General features: G+C 41.6%; 1 protein-coding gene and 1 long non-coding RNA gene across 4 annotated transcripts in view; one reads left to right on the forward strand and one right to left on the reverse strand.

Annotated features, from left to right (window-relative positions):
• Window positions 1–20,857, reverse strand: part of LOC309710978 — a 108,698-nt gene that overhangs the window by 18,627 nt on the left and 69,214 nt on the right. The window lies entirely within an intron of this gene.
• Window positions 887–8,693, forward strand: LOC309710973 (uncharacterized protein). Of its 3 annotated transcripts, XR_014277837.1 has the most exons (11): window positions 887–1,234; window positions 1,712–4,585; window positions 4,683–4,861; window positions 4,957–5,050; window positions 5,452–5,809; window positions 5,905–6,022; window positions 6,097–6,188; window positions 6,292–6,406; window positions 6,765–6,866; window positions 7,173–7,284; window positions 7,509–8,693. XR_014277837.1 is itself a non-coding variant. In XM_082540893.1 (6 exons), the coding sequence occupies exons 2-6, from the start codon at window positions 4,758–4,760 to the stop codon at window positions 6,391–6,393; spliced, it is 510 nt and encodes a 169-aa protein (XP_082397019.1). In that variant the 5' UTR covers window positions 4,345–4,585; window positions 4,683–4,757; the 3' UTR covers window positions 6,394–6,406. The 3 variants fall into 3 exon arrangements, 2 of the variants coding, with proteins under 2 accessions (XP_082397019.1, XP_082397020.1); XM_082540893.1 differs by lacking the exons at window positions 887–1,234; window positions 5,452–5,809; window positions 6,765–6,866; window positions 7,173–7,284; window positions 7,509–8,693 and having other exon boundaries at window positions 4,345–4,585; XM_082540894.1 differs by lacking the exons at window positions 887–1,234; window positions 5,452–5,809; window positions 6,765–6,866; window positions 7,173–7,284; window positions 7,509–8,693 and having other exon boundaries at window positions 4,352–4,585; window positions 5,905–6,005; window positions 6,292–6,375.

Consider the following 20,857-nt stretch of genomic DNA (forward strand, 5'->3'; position numbering starts at 1 on the left):
CAGCCAAGTGGCGGAGGGCTTTCGCTTTGGTGGCCTCAGAATCTCATCTCTGATTTTTGCGGATGATGTGGTTCTGTTGGCTTCATCGGGTGAGGGCCTCCAGCTCGCACTGGAGCGGTTCGCAGCCGAGTGTAACGCAGCGGGAATGAGGATCAGCACCTCCAAATCTGAGGCCATGGTTCTCAGCCGGAAAAGGGTGGAGTGCCCACTCCGGGTCGGGGATGAGTTCCTGCCCCAAGTGGAGGAGTTCAAGTATCTCGGGGTCTTGTTCGCGAGTGATGGGAGAAGGGAGCTGGAGATCGACAGACGGATTGGGGCTGCGGCTGCAGTAATGCGGACGCTGCACCGGTCAGTCGTGGTGAAGAGGGAGCTGAGTGTAAAAGCGAAGCTCTCAATTTACCGGTCGATCTACGTCCCTACCCTCACCTATGGCCACGAGCTGTGGGTAGTGACCGAAAGAACGAGATCGCGGATACAAGCGGCGGAAATGAGCTTCCTCCGAAGGGTGGCTGGCCTCTCCCTTAGAGATAGGGTGAGAAGTTCGGCCATCCGGGAGGGGCTTAGAGTAGAGCAGCTGCTGCTCCACATCGAAAGGAGCCAGCTGAGGTGGTTCGGGCATCTGGCAAGGATGCCCCCTGGGCGCCTCCTGGGCGAGGTGTTCCAGGCATGTCCCACCGGGAGGAGGCCCCGGGGCAGACCCAGGACACGCTGGAGAGATTATATCTCTCGGCTGGCCTGGGAACGCCTTGGTATTCCCCCGGACAAGCTGGAGGAGGTGGCTGGGGAGAGGGAGGTCTGGACCTCTTTGCTTAGGCTGCTACCCCCGCGACCCGACCTCGGATAAGCGGATGAAGATGGATGGATGGATGGAACTTAAGATGTTTGATAATCTTTGCTTTATGGACTGTATTTTAGGTGTTCCCTTTTTTCCTTGTTAATTGCGTAGAATGATGCACAGAGTGAACCTCAGCCAAGACCAGTGCGCTGGAAAACACGTGACAGACAGACAGGGAGATTTTATTCCTCAAAGACCATCAACCAGTCGATGTACTAGTTGCATGCCACGTGGTCAGTGTTCACACAACCAATGATTTTATCTCACAACTTGTTTTCACCAAAGAATTTCAGTAAGTAAATATTCTTCAATCTCTTTTTTTCCTCCCAGTGTCCAGAGAGCAGCATCAATGTCCACGTGAAGAACCTAGTTATGTTGCCAGTGTCAACCCAACAAAAGGTACTTTACCTTCTTGTATATGTTGTGATTTCTGTTTACTTTTATATTTGTTGTTATAGTTGAGTTAGGCAGGGCTTTTGTGCAGTCCTAAGAAACATACTGCCTAGAGTGTTTTTCACTTTGTGGAAGAGTTTCTTCCTTTATTTTTTTTCTGTTAGTGTATGGAACTGAGGTGCTTCGTCAGGAGCTCCTTCAGTTGTTGGAGGATGGAGAAGAGGACGCAGCCATGACTTGTGAGACGTCGTCTGAGTCAGCTGCTACTCACTGGGCGATCAGAAATATGGTGTCCTCGCAAAAGTGGAAAGAGGCCAGGCCTTGTCTTATAGATAATATGTTAGCTACTCTGGATCCACAGTCACACCGTGTGTGTCAGTGTGGCAAACAAGTAGTTGTGAGGTGTCTGGACTGCCTGCCTCTCCCATTCCTTTGTGCTGACTGTGATATTGCAGTTCACACACGCTTTGTCCTGCACAACAGAGAGGCAGTAACAGGAGGGTTTTTGCAGCCTTCATCACAGTTTAGGTACGGTTTTTAAGTCTTATGCATTTCTTGCTATGTACTATGAGTGGGTGCTGTTATTGTATATTTGTTGTGTATCAGTTAATTTCCAATTCCTTTTTATATATATATTGTGTGTTTTAATGTTAGTTCGGCTGTTGCCTGTGCAAAGGCCAGAACATGTGTGTGACTGCCCAGCAGGTAACGTTGAGGTTTCACGCGGCGCAATTGTGGCTCTTGTAACCATAAATGGTAAGTTGCCCTTTTGTCACACACTACATACACAATAGATGTGTTTGGAGTATGGCTGCCACGATTAGTCAACTAGTCACGATTACGTCGACTATCAAAATCGTCGACGACTGATTTAATAGTCGACGCGTCGTTTGAAGCTTTGTAAGATCCCAAAAGACGCAGGTATAAGTAGTAGGATTTAAGAGTGTAATAACGGACTGAAACAGAAGATGGCAGCACTGCATGTACAAGGATGCCAGCTGCCGTTAAACCCCGAAGAAGAAGAAGAAGAAGAAGCTGTGTCCCAGAATTCATAGCGCAGCCCAGCTCAGTTTCCAACAATGGCGGCAGCTAGTTAGTTTTAATATTACTCTTATTATTCTTTCTGGGTCACAAAATAAACGTTTAACATATTTTCAGGCGAGAATGTAGCTGTGTAAACCTCAAATATCTGCTCAGTTTATCAAGACACCACATATTTTCAAAAGCGCTCCTGCGTTTTCGGAGCCGTCTGTTACCCACTAGCTCGATAGCTAACCGGGGGCTAGGCTCAAGAGCCGTGAGAACACCGGACTCCCGGCAAATTTCGCTACTCAGGTTAAACATGATATAGAAGTCACTTGGTGGATAACTTCCAAATGTTATTTGGCTTTTTTCAGTATTTTATTTGTTCCTGAGTAAATCGGTTTGGCTGAGATTAAAGTTATAGTTTTTACACAGCTGAATAAACATCAAGCAGACAGCTGATTATCAGAAGTGTGAGATTAGGGGTGGGTTTTTATAATCGATTCATCGATTAAAATCGATTCTGGCTTGGATAACGTAAAATCGATTCATTAAAATCCTGAATCGATTTTTTTAATATAAATTTATTTTGCCCGAAATGCCAGAATCTCTGGTGACATCTCACAAAATTTCAAGAATTTAAATTTAAATTTAATTTTAAATTTTAAATTCAATTTCAAGAACCACCAGACAGTAAATAAGAGCAGGTACACGGATTCTGCACATAGACTTAAACACACAGCACGACCCGCGGATCAGAATCTGTTAGATGTTGCCTTTCTCACGGTGGGGGTGAAAGCCGACAGCGCGCTGATTCTTTGAATCGCGCTTTGTGTTCACGCCCTTAATGAGCCGATTCTAAAGCTGTTAGTTTGATCTCTCTCCAAACAATATTGACCGAACCAGCAGCAAAAGAAGATCCAAACGCTTTACATAAACATCGTCATGAATTCACTCTGACTTTCACTGTTTTGCTTCCACCGCGATGCGCAGCTCTCTCTCCCTCTCTCTCTCTCTCTGTACTTCAAGAACAGTTTCCCTTTCTTCATTATTGGCTTGCTTGTTACACACCAGTCTACTGTTGTTTACAGCGCTGTCAGCCGCTGTTTTTTTTCCCTTTTACATTTTCCGAAAAGAAAACCTAATTTCTGCCGTTCAATACTGAACAAATTTAAACTTTTTAAAATTATTCAAAATGCAAAACGCTTAACCGTGTCTCTAATAAAACCGCTGTAACTTCAGAGGTAATGTTCATATATTGATTAATGGTTTTCTTTCGTTTTTGATGTACTGCAGAATATTTTTATAAAATCCCAGGCCAGGAAAATCACCTTCATGTTTTTCTGTGTTTTATCTTCAGCTACTTTGACACAAAGGCCTCTGCTGTGACGCTCACACCTGTGATAAAGTCTTGCGTGTGTCAGCTTCCTTTTTATTGATACAAAAATATGTAAATGTACTGATCTGAATTATAATATTTCTGACTGTCAAAATTTCCCAGATTTAAATAGAATCGAATTAAATCGAATTAAATCGAATCGTGGATCGAATCAATTCGGGACCTTGTGAATCGGAATTGAATCGATTCTAGAAATCAGTGACGATACCCAGCCCTATGTGAGATGCTCGAGAATTTACTCCGGTGTCCTGTTATATTTTAGATAGCAAGGAGTTTATTAAACTCCACCGAGACAATCTGCTAATTTCATTAAAATTTAATAAACTATCATCTTGTCTTTATTTTTAGTTAGCACGTACCTTAAACACTTAAAGCTGTAAGCTAATGATAGTTATATAAGAGCAGACGCTGCTGGTGCAATAAGCTGTACGCTTTACGTCCAATGGATGATGATCTGATTAGTCGACTAATCGCAAAAATAATCGGTGACTAGTCGACTATCAAAATAATCGTTTGTGGCAGCCCTAGTTTGGAGGTTTTATTGCAAATTGTGCATTGCTATCTTGGTTTGAATTACCCTCGGCCCGCAGTATATGTGGGCACCTGTCAAAGGTCATTTGGATTTACCAGACCGATTTGAAAACAACATGAAAAAAATGAATGCTTTGAGCCATGACTGAATTTATCCTGATCCTTTCTAAAGGCCGTTATAACCTTGCACTGCCAGTGGTGAGCTGCACCAGCTGTGGCCTAATGTGGTCCCCCTCAGTTAAGGACATCCTGGGTAGTGGATATTGGCCTGGCACCTTAAATTTCTGCACCCTGTTTTCAATGGATGTCTTTCAGTCTTTCTATGACATTAAGAAGGCTGCACCAGGGATGTCACTTAAGGCATTTGTCAAAGTGCTGGATGAACGAACAGCCATTTTGGAAGGGTGAGTTTCTAAATTTGCCAAGTTTAAGGAAATTGTGTAAATCAATGTTTATGATGACTGTCCTTGAATATTCTGTTGTATGTCCTCTATGTAAAAGACTGGCCGAATATCAGCTGATGCCTTCAGTAAAAGTTTCTTGGAGTGGAGTGCTGTAAAGTTTGAGGTGGACAGGATGTGCAAGGAGCCATGCTTTAGCTGCCCTGCCTGCACTCCAGACATGCTTGCCGTCTCAGTTGATGGAAACCGCAAGCTTTATCGCTTTCAGTCTAATGCAAGGTACGTTATGCATTGTGTACATAAGTCAAATATGGATTTGTAGAAAAATGTATTTTAATGTTTCTTTTCAAACAACTGTCACTGTGTTCGTTCAGCACTTCAGAGCAGGGGAACTTTGAAGGTGTCTTCATTGAAAAAGATGAGGAAGATTCTGAGTTTGTGAAATACATCCAGAGACACACAAATCATGTAAGATACACATGTATATTAGTGCTGTTAGCGTTAATCTTGTTAAAATGACGTTAATGCCATAACCATATACACATACGTGTGTGTGTGTGTGTGTGTGTGTGTGTGTGTGTGTGTGTGTGTGTATACATATATGGATGGGTGGATATTTATTTTATTTTTCTCTTAGTGTTGTCGTAATACTGTTTACTTTACTTTATCTTAATGTGTACTTAATTTTGTCACCATGTGTATTTATTTTGATTTTTATTTTGTGTTGTCAGTGCTGTCCTGGGGAGATATGAGGTCTCGTGTAACTTAAGGCTAATTCAGCTAATTGTTATGCATTTGTTTTAAAAAGTTTGTCCCTGATAGGGCTTAATCATGCCGAGTCTTTTATGTTAAAATCTTTGGGTGTATAGGTCCCAGGGAAAGGGTTGTGCGGATCTTCATCTTGGACTGCAGCAAAGGAGTCGTCCAAAAAGTCCACTGGGAAGTTGGATGAAGAGGGCGTGGAAATAGCTGTTTGTCACCACGGAGTCCTCTTAGCTGCATTGAACATGTTTCGAGGGGAGATCTTTGCTTACCCTCTTTTTCTCCAGAGGAAGTTGGCAGCTAGCTTCCCAGGACATATTACGTTCCTTTGCTCCGATGTGGCCTGTAAATATTTCCCCCTATTTAACCAAGGTGGCTCAGCAGTGCCCTGAGCTGAGGAACCTCTTGTCAATGCGTCCTTTTCTCTCCGTCATGCATGCAAAGGCTCACACTTGGAAATGCGAGGTATACTGCAGCTTGTAATTTTGGATTAGTTTGAGACATTTTGTTATAAGGTTGAATGAATTCAGCAGTCATGTATTGTGACCTCCTTTCTATAGATCAAATGGGGAGGTGCGTTTGAGGATGGGGCCGGTTCAACAGTTGGAGAAGAGGTGGAACAAGTAAACAGTTTCCTGTCTAGGGCGGCCATCACAACGAAGTACATGTCTAAATTAGGTATGTGTCTGTGTGTGAGATTCCACTCAGTCTCCTGCTCATTCATTCTTATTTGTATACTAACTGAAATGCAGGGCGAACAGACATGCTGACCCTCCTGGCTTTGGGCTGGAACAAAAGGAAAGTGGAACAACTGGGCTGCACTTTGAGCCAGAGATATCTAAAGGTGATTTCTTTTCAAAAACCATTTTAATGTGTGGGGTAATGGGGGAAAAACACCCGTACTCTTTTAATGTCAATATGAATGACATTTATTAATGTATTCTTAGATCATAAGGATCCTTAGAGAACAAGTGGAGAGCCTGAATGCGACCAGAAATGAGCTGGGTGTAGAAGACGACACACTGCAGCAATGGGTGGCCAATGTGTAGAAATGGGCTGAAGGTGAGTCTCAATATAATGCACTCGTGTATAACAACAGGACCCACCATGGCCTCATTAAAGAACTTAAGGTAGAATTACGACAGTGTCAACAAACAATGAAAAATAAGCCTTGTAAAAGCAGAATTTATGGCAGAGTTGTTGCGTTTCATCAAATTGGATAGAACCTGGGTTGAAATGATGTCGTACTAGTTGGTTTTATAAACCTGAACACCAACATACTTGTTATCTAATGATAATGCAGCACATGCAGGCTCCAGATGTCTTATAATGAATGTCATCAAGTCAGTGATTACAGAGTCCACTGTAGTTTGGTGACTGTTACTCATCCTGTGTTCTGATTAATATTCCTCTCACTTAGAAAGTGATCAAACTGATGGCAGCCTTGGAGCGTTGCAGGCACGAATAGAGGAGCTTGTCGTCATCATCAGAGTGCGAACACAAAGTCTTTACAGACAAAATGGTACGTCCCAGTTTCTTTGAAATGGACCGTTTGATGCTGAGTTTGTACAGCTTGTACAGCTACTTTGTAAACAGAATAAAATCAGATCCAGGTTTGTTTAAGCTGGATGTGATTTGTTCTAGCAAACAAATTGATGAGTGTAGATTAAAATGTAACTATATACATTATACTGGCTGCTCTATGTGGGCATCACGGTGCAGGAAGATCCAACCACGATGTGACGTTACAAACCTTTGGAGCTTCTTTCAGGATTATAGATAGTTAGCTTTTCCTTGTAACCCCTGAATTTCCTGCCTTGTTTTCCAGACACACCGTCGGCTGGTTTCCCTTCAGAAGGAGAGTGCAGGTCCCAGAACCCAACCAGCTGTAGCCCCCCGAGAACCAGCAGAACCAGAACAGGAACCCAAACCTGAATCCAGTAAGAAACTCATCATTTTTCTCTCTTGTCCACTTTTCCCTACATTTGATGAAACTCCAGCTAAATGCTGCACACTGAGAAAAGACTGAATGTTTTTGAAATGAGCTAGCAGAGAGACCAGGGTCAGGTCGAGTCTCTAACCTGCACACAGGCCCTGATGTTTGCTGTAGTGGGTGAATTAAGTGCTGCAGGCTGATGTGTGACGTGTGTGTGTGTCTCCTCAGGCAGGTGAGCACGCCGACAGACAGCAGGATGAACCAGCAGCTGGACGGCCTGGGTTTTCTTCAAAACCTTCTTCTCCTCCCTCGTACCCGAGGCCGCTCAGGCTGTGGCCTAACTGAACATCTGGGACTGAGGACTGATTGCAGACAGTTCCCGCTCTTCTGTCATCTCTGGAGATGTTTCTTGAAGCGTGGGTGGAAGGCGTTTACCGAATAATAAATGGACGCAGACAGAGCGCTGCACCTCAGTGCTCCGAGTTCCTGTGTGACTTTGATCTTTCAAGTGAGCGGGAAGCAAACCACCCCAGCACGAATCCCAAGAACTGCCAAAAAATGTGGACAGAATCAAAAGATGCAAGACCTGAAAATGTATTAATAAATCCTCCAACAGGATCCCAGCTGACCTGACCACATACCTCCACTGCCTGCCACCAGCCCCCCACCCTGATCGTTCCCTCCTTTTGTCCATTAAGCACAAAGTGGCAGCGTGTGCCGATAATCCTCCTGAAAGCTGAAACTGTTGTGCCTAAAACGCTCTTCATGTAACGACGTTTACATCCACATGCCTTCTGATTTAAAGTCATGTGCCACGCCGTGGTCACTGCGTGGCCCGGCTCCGTGAATCAGTATTCAGCTCATCCGAGGACGCGTGGGTGCACGGGTGTCTGTAACACTCAATCGGACTGAAACGTTCGCCTCTTCCAAAAGCGGCTAAACTTATCTTCGCATTGAATTTTTAAAATCAGGGTCCTCAAAATTATATATATTTAAGGATTTCTGTTATTCATATATATAGGGACCTTTATTTGCTTCCTTACACTTTTTATAATTAAACTGTTCATCGGTGAAGCAGCAGCAGTTATTGCTGATGTTGTAGAAGAAATTATTTTCTGGGTCTATATCCTTTTCTAAGTCTAGAACATTATGGTCTGTGTATCGAAATGTTCTCAGTTCCAGATGATCATAAACAGAATTCCAAAGAGTTATATTGATATTGTTGTCAGATGCAGATGAAGCTCTTTTAGACTGTGTTGGAGTCAAATTGTTAAATGTTGTCATTGTGCTACTTAAATTTGTAAATCTTAGTTGAAACTATAGGATCAAAGACATTCCTTTGTCTCTGACCACCTCTCCAGCCAATTTGTTGGTGGGGGAGGCTGACGGGTTTTTTATTGTAGGCACATCTTATCTGAAAGATCTTGTCACGGTCCCCGTGTCTCTCTGCTTGGCCCACGCTGGCTACAGGGGCCCGTTCTTCGTACCTCGCTAAGTAAGTTAGCTGGATTAGATTGTTGACGATTTCGCGTGATCTTGGATCGTTCGGTTCTCCGAAGCTCATCCGGGACTTGCTGTCATAGCAACAGATCCGTAAGCGTAAACCTGCTCGGGAGCAGGTTTACTTTATGTAAACAAGATTAGATCGCGGCCACTCAGACATGTCCGCTTCATGTATACGAAAGCAACAGCGATATTTGACCACTGTTTTTCCATAAATAAATAACATCAATGTAACTAAAGATAATTGTTGGGGGAAAACTCTGTAAAAGACCCAGGAGAAATAAAGACACAATGAGACAAAGTTACTTTCTTTATCAAACGTGTACACGGGTGAGCTGCTAAGAACAACTCACACCATGCACAGTGGCTTGGTAATTTTTATAGGAAAGACAGTGAGAACAGGATAAGAAAATACAAAACAAATAAAATAAACAACTCCATATGTGGCGCTAGTCTCGTCAGCAGAGAGCTGGGAGAAGGCTGTGAGAGATAAAACAATCTAAAACAATATGTCCCAAAACAGTATGTCTTTGCTGAGAAAGTCTAAAAAGATCATTCTAAACTAATCTAACCATAGACAAAAGGGCATGCTTGCACATTTAAAAGAAGGTAAAGAAACATAGAAACATTTTTCCTGTAACATTCCCTCCTGTTTTAACTTATTTTAAATGTATACAACAATTGTCTGTGAAGGTTATTTATTAAGTATCTTAAGCAATTTTTAAATTCTCAAAATGTCAGCATAGCAGAAATGGAAGTCATTTGGTCTAAAGAATAAAACAAAAGAAAATAATACAAAGAAAAACATAGTAAATGAAAATCATAGTAAATGAAATAACAAGTGGAATAAACAAGAAAAAATAATAAAACTAAAACTACAAAAAATAAAAGGATGAAAACTAAAATGAAAACTTTGTATTTAAAAATGATGAAAACCTAATATGTAAAATGAAAACTTCAAAAAATACAAGGATGAAACCGTATACTTAAAATGATGCAAACCTTAAATTGAAAACTTTATATGTAAAATAATGAAAACTTCATATTTAAAATGGAAACTTTATGTTTAAAACTGAAGACTTCAAAAAAAAATAAAAGCATGAAAACTTGCATAACCTACTAATGTTTTAATCAGTGCATGATCACTTGACAAGTCATTTTTAATCACCACGTCATTTATTAGCAGCTAGTACAAGTTGTCCTCTAACAGAATTGCAACGGGATGTTGTTCTTCTTCAGGCACGGCAACATAAGCAGTCATTGTAGTTGTTATCATCTGTGAAATCATTTGGCAACACACACAACACTAATATGAGCAGTGCTATCATGATGAGACCTAGAAGGAAAAATGGCTTTGCTACAGCAGCCAGCCATGAACCGCTGAACAGCCAGTCCAGCCAGCTTTGTGCTGTAGCTGCTCCAGGTGTGTGGTCAGTGACATATTTTTGCAGAGCGGTCAAATTCTGCAAAGCTTCATAAATGTCTCCTCCAGTTTCGTATCCATCAGGGATAAAAGTGCAACATGTTTCCCCGATCAGCTTGCAAACTCCTCCTTGTGATGCTGTTAGCAGGTCTAGTGTCAGTCTGTTCTGCAGCACCATCGTTCTGATGGCCTGCTGTTCTCCTGCTAAGGCGGTTCCCAGGGTCTTAGTCAAGTTGATGTGTCGTAGCAGAGCATATCGGTTGATTTCCACGTGATCCCGCACCTCGGCAACTCCAATGCCGGGGATCAAGCTCTGTAAGAATTTCACTCCTCCTCAGATGCGAAACTCTGGTTCCTTTACTGCTTGGTGCCGTCCGTGCACATCCTGTCTGGTAATGAGTCTTTGTTTGTAGTATCATTCGGTAGCTGTAGTTGGAGCGACAGTTGAGGCTCATCAGTGTCGCGTTACTGGCACAGGTTTCGTTGAGTGAACAGTCCATACACTTCCTCTCGTTCCTCGGTGGGCAGAAAGTGTATATGTATTTGCATAGCAGTCAGTTTTATTATTCAAGTAAGCTGTAGTGTTCATAAACTGCCACCAGAAATTAGTGGCATAGCCATGGGGAAACTTGGTGTACTTTCCTTTGTCATACAGTGTCTGCCTTTTCTCCATATAACGTGACTTGTTGTCCCTCACGGAAGCAAAGGTGAGGAGCCCGGCCATGGTCAGGGCCGCTGCAGTTGTTAAGAGCCACCACCTCATGACGACGGGACACACCCTCCTGTCGCGAGTAGACCCCCCGGCCAGGAAAGCTGACCCCTCCACCGGGCGAGATCACAACAAGTGGGCAAGCCTGCCGTCAGCTGTGTTTAGATGGCTTCACTGACTCGCCTGCAGTGACTCTGATGGATCCAGGATGGTCGTTCCGCAATTTTGCAAGCGGTCGGTGTAGTGAGGAGGACTTGGTATGGCCCCTCCCACCTGGGTGTGCTCCAGTTTTTCCTTTGGAGCACTTTGATCAGAACCCAGTCACCGGGCTTTGATCTGCAAGACACTTGATAGACATCATTACATTCTTCGTCATTTACAATCATCTCTTTATTTTCCTACAACTTAGACATACATTTTGCTACTGAAATTATATCTGCCTTTTTCACTGGGTAGATTTCTGGCCACTTTGAGAATACATCTATAACCACTAGGGTGTATTTTTACCCTTGGCATTCATTTAGCTCAATAAAGTCCATATGGATTGTGTGGTCTCAGGTTACCCTGAGCATTATATTTTTGACACGTCATGCACGTTCTGACAAATTGTTTTGCTGAGGTTTCAAAATTTACAGTGTAGAATTTACAGTGTAGAAATGAGAGTTGACAATACTGGTCAGTCCCCCCGTTGACAAATGCGTACAGCCATGAGTCACTAATGCCGCCATTTTGTGGAGGAATTTTTTTGGCAACACTGGCTTGCCATAACACATCATTAAGTCGTTTGTCAGAACTGCACCGTGTTTTAGCCATTTTGCCTGCTCTGCTGTGCTCGCTGCTTTTTGTTCATTTTTCAACACATCCAGTGGAATCTGATGTGTGTTTACTGCCATCAATGTGGTGTTTGCCTGTTGTGCCGCCTATTTTGCTGCTCTGTCAGCAAAATTGTTGCCTGTAGTAATGAAAGAGTCAGTAGGCGTTGTAAGAGGTTGGCATGCTGGTTTGCCAGTTGGTGTAATCATTCCTCTGTTATGCCAAATTTTTTGCAAAATGATGCACAGCAGAGAAAACATACTGGCTGTCTGTATGTATGTTTATTAGTTTGTCTTTGTGTATTTAGCTTTCGCGTATCACAGCTATCAGCTCAGCGCTCTGTGCAGGACATGAAGAAGAAAGTGGTTTTGCTTCTATTATTTTACTATCTGTGGTTACTGCATAACCTACACAATTTCGGCCTGTGCTGTAAGGTCAAATGCTGTTCTCCTAGCTTCCACACTTGCTGATCATAAGGTGGATCTGGGCCTGGAGTTTGTTTAAATCTCAGAATGTTGTGATACTCGGTCGGTTTCTGGCACTCAGGTGTAATACCAGAAAAGAATGGCATGACTGCTATCTTAAGTTTTGTCAGAGCGTCTCTACCTAGCAAATTTACTGGACACGACGGGTCATATATGCATTTAATAAAGCACCTGCGGCCACTTGCTGTGTGTACTAGTTCTAAAAGGGCAGTTAATTGTTGTACAGTTGTGTGGCCTGAAGCTGACTTTACAACTAATTTGTCCTTTACTCCTACAATCTCGTGGGAAGTGACCTTCCTCTCCACGGTTCTAGCAGGCGTTGTCTCTATGTTATCTGCTGTTTCTGCGTGGCTGTCTGCAGCCTTGGTGTTTGTGACTTTGCTCGCCTCTCTGTTCCTGATAGCCACCTGCGGATTAGTGTTTTAGTCTATTGTCAACAGTCAGCCTTATTTTGAAGTTACAGAAAGCTTCTTCTTTTTTGTTTGTCTTGGTTTGGGAGAATAGATGCAACACTACATTTTCACTTAAGGCAGTTTTGAATAATTTCTAGTTTTTCAAACAATTCATGGATCTCACACATTTCAAACGTTCAAGTTAGGGTTGTTTCCCATTTATACATATATATATATATATATGTATATATATATTTAACTTTGCATAGCTCACAGCTCTAAACCTAGGCATTTTTCAATCATATGCCTAATCACTATGTGTCACTGTGATTCTCAAGTATTGTCACAAGTTCGTTTAAATTCGTTTCCAAAACCAACAAAATAATCAAACAAAAACAAAAAACATAAACGTGTCAGGACACAAAAGAAAAAAGAAAAATGCTGCCACCCGAACAAGGCAGAAGTCTGCATATGTTGGCTTTTAATAGCATGCAGCTTGTAACATGGTAGACTAATGTGCCTGTGTTAATTCAGCTCCATATTATTGTGTGAAGTTGCACTGGGTTGGGAGTGGTTTTGTGGTTGTCACATTTTTGGTGAGCCAATGGCTGGAATGGGGTTGGACTAATTAGAGGCAGGTGTACTTGATTGCACTGATACACCGGTCTTCTTATAGCCCACACTACAAACACTGCTGTGTTGTTTTGTCTCTCTGTGCAGGTATGTAATGTGATGAAATCAGATATGTTTGGGATGGACGGGTTTTGCCCTATGAATTTTATATTAGGTGTGTCGTTTTGTCTCTCTGTGCAGGCCAGGGCCTATTATATGCCACAGCCTAAAGGCAGCAGGGTTGCAGAGGCTTGAGTGACCACTGACTATATGCTTGCAGGGTGGTGGGTCTCCAAGGACAACTTCTAACCCTGTTAAAGGCAACATGTGGGGTGCAACTTGGCTGTGTGGCATAGCTGGCTCTGGCCTTGGGACTGTGTGTTTTTATACAATTCTTAAGTGGGACACTGGACTGTTTTATCTTTTATCTCTTGATATATTTTTTGTCAATAAATTATCTTTTAGAATTTTATTGACTGACATCTTTTTGCCCATGACTGAGACGGTTGGTCAGACCTAGAGTCTTTCTTTGGGTGTGTTACAGCAGCTTCTGCTCTAAAAGAAACAAATAAATAAAAAGAAAAGAAAATGTGGAACATGCTCATCAGCTTAGCAGTGTCTACATATTTAATTCAGCTTCTCAATCCTGTAGTTGTAGCTGTTGTCTACAGGGTTTTGCTTATTGGTTGTTATTATAGGTGTGCTCTCTCAGCAATGTGTCATTCTAGAATGATAAGTTTCAAGCTGGTCAAGTGCCTCTATGCACTTCATTAGTTTAGTTATTCTCCGTATTGTCTTCATCTCACATGTCATTACACTGAGTTTCAGCAAACCTTAAGCTTGATGCAGACTACTGCTTAACAATTATCCACCTCACATCATAACCGATTAAGGTGCCTCTTCATATTAATATTATGTCATTGTTAATATTATCCTCTTTGTCTTATATAACAGCAATAGCATATTATATTTTATCAGTGTGTACCACTATACTACTACTGAGCCAATTTGATAGTTAGGATCATCTTATTCAGCAAACAGATAATTTAGAATTCATCCAATCTGCGGTCACATTTGTTCTCTCTGTTACATGGCGGACCAGGCAGTTCTATTATAATGTATTATTTATATTTTATTTTGTATCCATCAAGGGCTTCAGATGACCTGCAGAATCATCCTTTTCCCAAGGTGGAGACAGTTACCTTTTCACACACTGTCCTTGGCTGAACAGTGACACAGCCTTAATATACTTTATTTATGTTATTAAAATATTTTCGTGTGAATTATTTGCTTTATATTCATTTTATACATGCTGGGCATGGTCATCATGCCAACTGTGTTTCATTGTTAATATCACTTTACAGGTTGTTATCCTTGCTATTATTAATTTCAAATACTCTAAAGATAATTTCTACTGTAATTTTCCCTTTGTTCATCTTTATTTCGTACTTTTTATATTTATATCTACTCAGTGGGGTCTGTTTTCAACCCTTTTAAACTACTTCAAACTACTGTGATCTCTAGTTTTCACTTAAGGGATTATTAAGTTCTTCCTGATATGGGTGTTGCTGCAGATGCGGCTGCAGGAGTGAGTGATGGTTTACTAAAAGGATTGTGGGGACTGCAGTGTCTCGTCTTCTGGTTTTACTAAACTGGCAGTTGAGTTCTGGTCTTCTGACTGTTTATATTTTGTTTTCTTAAATCTCTCAGTTTACAGACACTGTTTTTGTCCGGCGTCTGGACCTTTTTTTTTTCTCACCACTGCTCGTCAGCAGGAGTGAGTTTTAATTTCACTTGCTTGATTACCCATCTTATTTATGTATTTACTTATTTTTGTTTAAGTAATATATACACGATACAGCTGCTATCACCTTCGCTGGTATTAGAGACGAGAGTGGTTGCTCACACGCCCTTCTACTTTCGGACTATTTCCAAAAGCGGTGTGAACTTTACGAGACGGAACTCGACCGTTCTCTCAACTCACCAGCACGTCAGTGAATAGCAGTAAAAGAAAAACACAGTAGGAGCAGCTCAGTCTCTTATTGGACCGTGAAAATTCAGCTTGCTCCATTAATTACAACAATACACACACATACATTCACATTCACACTTATTCGCGCGATCGGAACCCTTATCATAAGGGGAGCTGCCAGTCTTTCTGTAGACGAGCTACTTATTCCCTAGACCCTGTCTAGACCCAGCTGGGGGAGCTACCCAGAGCTCCAAACCTAACCCACAGAAGTGGGGAGCTTCCAGTCGACGAGCTCCAAGCTACCAGCCGACGAGCTACTTTAAACCCACAGAGGTGGGGAGCTTCCAGTCGCGACGAGCTACTTTCGCTATTTTAAATTCCCTGAATTTAAAATGCGCTTTTACGCAAGATTGTGTCAGCACTTGATCCTTTTTATTGATTCCATACAGATACATACAGGTCATTTCCTAAAAAAAGGGAAATGTACTATTAATTATTCTATTACATGTATTTGATTATTTCAGATGTAATTCATATTTCAGAGTAGTAATTGCAAATTACTTTGTGTAATCAAGATGGGAGACCACGGCTATAAAAGTGAAGGTGGATTTGGGAAGCCTGTTGCAGCCATGTCCTGTCCGTATACGCGAGCAACCCATTGTGGAAGGTGCAAGATTGATAAGGAGAGTCCTCAGAATTCAGCGTATATTGCGGGACAGACAGGATCCTTTAGCTCAGCGCGACAGTGTGCTCATAGAGAGATATCGATATTCCCGTGAGGGTATTATTTACCTAACCAACTTGTTGACGAGGGGGTGCAGGACCACCACCTGTCTTTTTTTGCTCTGCCCTTTTCTTGGTTGCTGTTATAAACAAACAAACAGATTATTCCAGGGTCTCTTTCCAAGAGACTAAAAGCAATATAAGTGATAAATATTACCATTCTGTAGAATATTCTTATATTTCACTTTTATTTGTTCCCATGTTCTAGTGGGTCCTGTCGTGGCTCTAATGTGAAAGAGGATATAATGTAATATAATATAATATAATAAATTTACCCTACCGCCTACTGGTGTTGGCCAGAGGGGCCGATGACGCGATATGGTAGCCTGGCTTCAGTCAGTCTGCCCCAGGGCAGCTGTGGCTACAACCGTAGCTGCTTCCACCAGTGTGTGAATGTGAGAGTGAATGAATAGTGGCATTGTAAAGCGCTTTGGGTGCCTTGAAAAGCGCTATATCAATCCACTCCATTATCATTATTATTATTAAATTACTTACAAGTTTAATTTGTCAGCAACTTTCTGCAAGCCCTCCTTGCTTTTGCAGCCTTTGCAGTGTTCCCTTGAGTTTTAATTAAACTCTGAAACTCCTGAAATCCCTCAATCAAGAGTTCTTGCTCTGCTGCCGAGAAATACCAAGCGCGCTCCTTCGACATTTTCGCCGACCAATCAGAGGGTTGCCGATCAATGTTTCTACTATCGATGCGTAGCCCCTGTTAAGCCACCCAGTGATCTCACATTACTTCATCCAGCTATACTAATCGTCAACAACAGGTGTGTTCGGAGAACCAGAATAGCGAGCTCAAAGTTAGCGCGATGATTTGATCTTGGATGTGTCATTTGATCTTGGATGTAGTGAGCGAGGTACGAAGAACGGACCCCTGGTTTTGTTGTTGTTAGTTTTTGTTTTCTTTGTCTCTCCTCCTCCTCTCTGCCTGGGTGGAGCTCGTTACGGGCTCTCGCTCTTGGCCCACGCACCTGTGTGATTGTGTCCACCTGCTGCTGATCTGGCTGATTTCCCCAGCTGCTATTTAAACTGCGGTAAAGTGAGCCGTCATTTGTGAGCCGCGGACAAGCCAGCCGCCTCCTATCCGCCGCATAAATTTCCTTGCGCTTTTACACCAGTCTTTACGGTAGCGCCTTTTCGCTTTATATCCTGATTGAAAGCCTAGACTCGCGCACACATGCACGCGCGTGAACAGTCACACGCACGCGCGCACACAAATTACAATGGAACAGCCCAATACAGCCATCGTGACAGTCTGGTTGCATATTCAAAAATTCATTAAAAATCATTCTTAAAAGTTGATGCCAAGCTTTCAACACAATCCTCTTCTCGGACACCTACTTTACCTCTGGGCCAGTTTTTACCCAGATTTACTGTAATATTACTCAGAAATCACAGTAAACTCATATTCAGTGCAATACAGTCAATGCACTACAATTATGTTTATTTCAAAAATTCATTAAAAGTCATCCTGAATAGTTGAGGTCCAACTTTCAACACATCCCCCCTCTGGGACACCTACTGTACCTGTGTGCCCATTTTCATCCAGATTTACTGTAGAATTCCTCAGAAATTAAAGGAAACTTATATTCAATTCAATACAGTCAATACAATAGAATTATGTCAATTTTCAGAAATTCATTAAAAATCATCCTGAGTAGTTGATGTTCAACTTTCAACACATCCCTCCTCTGGGACACCTACTGTACCTGTGTGCCAGGTTTCATCCAGATTTACTGTAGAATTCCTCAGAAATTAATGGAAACATTTATTCAATCTAATACAGCCAATGCACTACAATTGTGTCAATTTTCAAAAATTCATTAAAAATCATCCTGAGTAGTTGATGTTCAACTTTCAACACATCCCTCCTCTGGGACACCTACTGTACCTGTGTGCCAAGTTTCATCCAGATTTACTGTAGAATTCCTCAGAAATTAAAGGAAACTTATATTCAATTCAATACAGTCAATACAATAGAATTATGTCAATTTTCCAAAATTCATTAAAAATCATCCTGAGTAGTTGATGTACAACTTTCAACACATCCCCCCTCTGGGACACCTACTGTACCTGTGTGCCAGGTTTCAGCCAGATTTACTGTAGAATTCCTCAGAAATTAAAGGGTACTTGTATCCAATGCAGTCGGCCAATACAATAGAATTATGTCAATTTTCAGAAATTCATTAAAAATCATCCTGAGTAGTTGATGTACAACTTTCAACACATCCCTCCTCTGGGACACCTACTGTACCTGTGTGCCAAGTTTCATCCAGATTTACTGTAGAATTCCTCAGAAATTAAAGGGTACTTGTATTCAATTCAATACAGTCAATACAATAGAATTATGTCAATTTTCAGAAATTCATTAAAAATCATCCTGAGTAGTTGATGTCCAACTTTCAACACATCCCCCCTCTGGGACACCTACTGTACCTGTGTGCCAAGTTTCATCCAGATTTACTGTAGAATTCCTCAGAAATTAATGGAAACATTTATTCAATCTAATACAGTCAATGCACTACAATTGTGTCAATTTTCAAAAATTCATTAAAAATCATCCTGAGTAGTTGATGTACAACTTTCAACACATCCCTCCTCTGGGACACCTACTGTACCTGTGTGCCAGGTTTCAGCCAGATTTACTGTAGAATTCCTCAGAAATTAAAGGAAACTTATATTCAATTCAATACAGTCAATACAATAGAATTATGTCAATTTTCAAAAATTCATTAAAAATCATCCTGAGTAGTTGATGTACAACTTTCAACACATCCCCCCTCTGGGACACCTACTGTACCTGTGTGCCAGGTTTCAGCCAGATTTACTGTAGAATTCCTCAGAAATTAAAGGGTACTTGTATCCAATGCAGTCAGCCAATACAATAGAATTATGTCAATTTTCAGAAATTCATTAAAAATCATCCTGAGTAGTTGATGTACAACTTTCAACACATCCCTCCTCTGGGACACCTACTGTACCTGTGTGCCAAGTTTCATCCAGATTTACTGTAGAATTCCTCAGAAATTAAAGGGTACTTATATTCAATTCAATACAGTCAATACAATAGAATTATGTCAATTTTCCAAAATTCATTAAAAATCATCCTGAGTAGTTGATGTACAACTTTCAACACATCCCCCCTCTGGGACACCTACTGTACCTGTGTGCCAGGTTTCAGCCAGATTTACTGTAGAATTCCTCAGAAATTACAGGGTACTTGTATTCAATGCAATACAGTCAATACAATAGAATTATGTCAATTTTCAGAAATTCATTAAAAATCATCCTGAGTAGTTGATGTCCAACTTTCAACACATCCCCCCTCTGGGACACCTACTGTACCTGTGTGCCAAGTTTCATCCAGATTTACTGTAGAACTCCTCAGAAATTAATGGAAACATTTATTCAATTCAATACAGCCAATACAATAGAATTATGGAAATTTCAAAAATTCATTAAAAATCATCCATAATAGTTGAGGTCCAACTTTCAACACTTTCTTACTCTGGGCGTCCTACCGTACCTCTGGGCCAAGTTACATCTCAATTCACTGTAATCTTTATCAAAAATTGAAAGAACAATTCTATGTAAATGCTGGCTGTGTGTCCTTTCAAAGTGACACTAAATAACAGAACTCAGGCACATCAGGGAATAATCCAAAAGGCGGATTTATTAAACAAAAACAACATACAAAATATCTCTAACCCATACTACATAACCTAAAAAGAAACAAAGGGACACTTAGAAGCACAAGGAAACAATACTGAAAGGGCAAGAGACACAGTCCAAACACAATCCACAACTAAAATGCCAAAAGAACAAGTCATCCCACATAGCAGACGGGTCTTGCCTGGATCTGGTGTCAAGCCGGCACTGCTGGCTGACTTCTGGCATGGTAAGATGGCACTGTTTATGTGATGGCATGCCACATTTGGCCTGATTGGGTGAATGTGACATGTTGTATAGAGCACTTTGAGTAATATGGGTGAGTAAAAAAGTGCTGTATAAGAATCAGTCCATTCACTGTCTGAACAGAGTTTCGTCATGTCACTTTTGCACTATTATGTTCCAGCACATGTTGTTATTACATGGCTTACATGGCTAAGGTACACATTAGGCTGACATCTGGGGCCAGAGCTGAAACTGTTCTGGGCCAGCACAGGGCCAGCAGTGTGTCTGCAACTGGCCTTGTGCTGGCTCATGTGTGGGCCACCTCTGGTAAACCAGATCTGGGCCACCATAGGGCCGTCATTCTTTGCGGTACGCAGGCCATGTGTAAGCACATTGTGTGGGACAGATCCAGGCCATACCAATTTTGCTATGTGGGAGGAATTATGTAAAAATAGAAACATCATAAAAATGAAAATGAACATAAAGTAAAATGTACTGAAAAGAACATCAGTATGGCCATCATTATTTGCTTGGAAAGTCTAAAGTTCCATGGCTTTGAACAGCCAGAGAACGCAATGCCCAGCTTAGAGTGACTAAAAGTAACTTCTTTTAACATTCTGTCATTCTGCTTCTATATCAAAAATCCACTAAAAATAGTCATTTGAAAAAAAATATTCGCCACTTTTCATCAGTTTGGGTTCCTCTGTTTATAGCAATTTTTAGAAAAGAACCCAATACCTTTGTCACTATACAGTTGTACAGTGAGATACAGAGCATCTCCTACTCATTGCAAACATGCTGGGAGGGTGGCTCTATCCGCCTTAGTGCAGCTGCTGTACCATACTGTGATGCAGTAAGTTAGTAGGCTCTCAATGGGCGAGTGGTGGAAGGGTGAGCTGTAGTCCACAAAGAGCATTCTGGCGTAGCTCTGCCGCTGTTCTAGGTGACTCAGCACCGAGTGGAGGGTGATGGCATCTTCTGTGAATCT

This window comes from Aulonocara stuartgranti, assembly GCF_965226115.1.
Source record: "Aulonocara stuartgranti genome assembly, chromosome: 7".
NCBI classification, from domain to species: domain Eukaryota; kingdom Metazoa; phylum Chordata; class Actinopteri; order Cichliformes; family Cichlidae; genus Aulonocara; species Aulonocara stuartgranti.